Source organism: Petaurus breviceps, unplaced genomic scaffold (assembly GCF_028583685.1).
Source record: "Petaurus breviceps papuanus isolate PSGF00001 unplaced genomic scaffold, PetGlider_PUasm1.0 291523, whole genome shotgun sequence".
Lineage (NCBI taxonomy): Eukaryota > Metazoa > Chordata > Mammalia > Diprotodontia > Petauridae > Petaurus > Petaurus breviceps.
The window spans coordinates 391-4,022 of NW_027186042.1; the positions used below are offsets into that span (position 1 = coordinate 391).

The following is a 3,632-nucleotide window of genomic DNA, read 5'->3' on the forward strand; positions in this document are numbered from 1 at the left end:
GATAGGGAAAGTAAGGTTCACAAAAGGGAAATAATCTGTCCATGGTTACAAAGATAGGAACCATCAGAAACTGGATCTGATCACAGGTTGTCTTGATAGTGAGTTTACCACTATGTCACTTTACCTTCTAATATGAAGGCTAAGGTAAAAATTTTAGCTTGGATTTAAAAAGTCTCCTTAAGAATTGCCACAGTCCTACCCAAAACACAGAGTTGAGCACATGTCATACTTATCAAATAAATTGACTGGTTTCCATTCTCCTTCTTCTCCCCAAGTCTTTGTACACACCAATTTTATTTTAAGCCATGAATGCAGCATTCTGTAGTATGTCCCAATTTTTATAACCCTGTGTTTTCCCTGTGAATAATAAGATTTTCTGCACCAAATTAGAGGGCATAATGGTGGTGAATGAATCCCAGCAGAAGATATCCTAAATGACGCCCATTCTTCATTCTACTCTACAAATAACCTGCCTGTTCACCAACTTCCTCATAGAGGCCTTCACTTCCTGGTTTCTCAGGGTATAAATCACAGGATTCAGCAAGGGAAAGATGACAGTGTGAAAAAGGGCCACCACTTTGTCAGCTGGGAAGGACCTAAAAGGGCGGGTGTAAATAAAGATGGCAGGTCCAAACATTAGAAACACAATGATAACATGGGTGGTACAAGTAGACAAAGCCTTGCTCTTCCCCTCAGAAGAAGATCCTCTAACCCGAAAGAGGATGACTGCATAAGATGTCAGCAAGCCCAGGAAGCATAGAAGGGTAAGCAGTCCACTGTTGGACACCATCAGGAGTTCTACCACAAAGGTGTCAGTGCAGGCCAGCTTGATGATCTGTGGGACATCACAGAAGAAGTTGTCCAGCTGGTTTGGGCCACAGAAAGGAAGACGGACAATGAGAGCCACCTGCACAATGGAGTGAGCAAAACCCCCAACCCACAGGGCTAGCAACAACACATAGCAGACTTGGCGGTTCATGAGGGTTGCATAGTGTAAGGGTTGGCAGATTGCAATATAACGGTCAAAAGCCATCACCACAAGGAGGAACATTTCACCTGCTCCAAGGAAATGCAAGAAGAAGAGCTGAGTGATGCACCCTTGATAAGAGATGGTCTTCTTCTCATACAAGAAATCTACCAGCATCTTGGGGGCCACAACAAAAGAATAAGAAGCATCCAAGAAAGCCAGATTTCCCAGGAAGAAATACAGAGGTGCTGTGAGAGCAGCATCTGATCTGATGGTGATGATGATAAGAATGTTCCCAGGAAGAACAATCATGTAAAATGAGAAGATTAATATAAAGACTAAGAGTTGAATTTCTGGAGATTTTGTTAGACCCAAAAGGGTGAATTCAGTCACTGTGCTGTTCTGTTCCATCTGCTCAACCTGGGGAATATTGTGGAATGGAAAACCATTGTAGTTATTTCAGACCCCTTCTCTACTACTAGAATTTTTCAGCAAGCCTGAAACACCTAAATCCCTCTATCTTTCATTTCCTAATGATCAGAGTTAGAAACAATGAGTTGACTTTAGAAAGACTAAAGAGTAATTCCCTAACAAAACTGCCCAAACATGTAGTAGTTTGTCTTGGAAAATAGTGACTTTGCTTCCACTTAAAGTCTTGAAGAAGAAGATGGGCAAACTCTTGTTGGTTGTAGAGGGAATCCCTCATTAACTACAAGTCAGTCTTGATGGCCCCCAAGGCTCTTTCAAATTCTGAGATTCTGTGATCATACCTATCACATACCTTTCCAGAATCTGTCCTTCTTTCTGTCTATTACTCCTTTATCCACCAACCAAGAAGTTCATTCACTGATTTATTCATACCCATGGAGACTAGAATGCCCATGTCCTAGCACTTGTACTAGCTGAGTAAAAGCTCCCAGTCAATTCTAAAATTTACTTCCTTTTTCAAGTCTAGCTTTTGCTGGTGCCTTGTGTCTACTGCTCAGTTGGCACACCTAGATTCTGATGTCCTTCTCAACTCCAGGTTCCTGAATTGTATGTTTAGGTCCTTTACTTCTTTTTTTTTTTGCTTATTTGGAGGGAGGAAGGTAGGGTGATTGGGGTTAAGTGACTTGCCTAAAGTCACAAGGCTAGTGTTGTGTTAAGTGTCTGAGGTCACATTTGAACTCAGGTCCTCCTAACTCCTGGGGTGGTGCTCTATTCACTTTGCCACCTAGCCGCACCCTGTCCTTTACTTCTTATCTTATACACCCTTTACTGCCTATATATCCTCCTTGGACCCTGACCATTTACCTAAACTTTTACTGAATGAAAGGATATGAATTCAAACTTTACTTTTCCTACTTGCTATGAGTGTGATTTGAGGGCTTTCACTTAACCTCTCTTATCTGAGGCTTCCTCATATGTAATTTTAAGTAGTTGAACTGTTTGATTTTGAAGGTCTCTTCCATCTCTAAATGTAATTTCCTTAAGATGTCTTTTGAAAGGAGCATAGAATAATAGGAAAAACACTGAATTTAGAGATAGCAAACTTTAGCTTTGATCTTATAGACAGGTAATGTAGGAAGAATATAGAAGTAGGCAAGTAAGAGGGTCTTTTGTTTAAAATGACAACTACATCCTTATCTGCTGCTCTTCTCAATTTTTACTATTTCATCTAGTATGTTTAGATTTTGAAACAGTATTGCTTCTATATCCTCTGTTTTGGGCTTAGAAAATAACTTAGTCTAAGCTTGAACAGCTCAAATTATTGGTGGGACAGTCTGGTATTAGATATGGCTTATGACATGTTCCAAATCACTTTTAACAGATTGCACTTATGTTCTCATCTTGTTCCATTCTATGGTGCATATGTAACTTTAAATGTTCTATGGATCACGGAAGTCGAGAAAAGGGATTGGGACTCCAAGGTCAATGATGGAAACTGGTAATGGAGTGTGGACAAATATAAAGCCATTTAAAAGTATGCCTGGAATATCTTCATAAAACATTGACATTCTAAAAGAAATAATTAGAACAAAAACATTTGGAGGGCAGAAAGACGTAGTGGATAATGGTGTAATGGAACCCTAGAATCATAGTCAATGGTGAAAAGATTTTTTTTCAAGTTCTTCCTCTTTAAATCACTTAATCCCTCACCTTTAGGCAACTTTCTAAGGCTTAAAGATGAGCTGTTGATCTGCACTGGTGAAGTTTGCACACTGTTGAGTTCCCTCACCTAAGAATCCTAGACCTAGAGCTGGAAGAGATATCAGAGGCTAACTAGCACAATCCTGCATTTTACAGATGAAGAAATGAGGGTCTAAGGAGCACGTGATTTGTCCATTCTCACAAGTCATAAGGGTTGGAAGTGTAATGCATAAAATCAAGTCTAGACAAAAAACAAAGCCACTACCAACCTCATTTCAAATAGCCCTTCAAGGTTGACAAAGCACCTTCCTCATAACAATCTGGAGAAGGATATAACTAGGAATAAGGGTAGTACATGGGTGTATTTTAATTCAAATCCTGCCTTTGCCATATATCTATGTGTCTTTGGGAAAGTCATTTAATTTCTCTCACTCTCAGCCACCCCAACAATAAAATGAGGGATTTGGACAAAAGTGCTATTTAAGGTCCCTTCCATCTCTGATTCTATAAATTGTCATACCCAATTTATGGATGA

General features: G+C 39.7%; 1 protein-coding gene across 1 annotated transcript; it reads right to left on the reverse strand.

Annotated features, from left to right (window-relative positions):
- Positions 1-448: 448 nt before the first annotated feature.
- LOC138167750 (olfactory receptor 4N5-like) lies at positions 449-1,378 on the reverse strand. Its single transcript, XM_069096717.1, has one exon. It carries the CDS (start codon positions 1,376-1,378, stop codon positions 449-451), a length of 930 nt encoding a protein of 309 aa, XP_068952818.1.
- Positions 1,379-3,632: the final 2,254 nt, after the last annotated feature.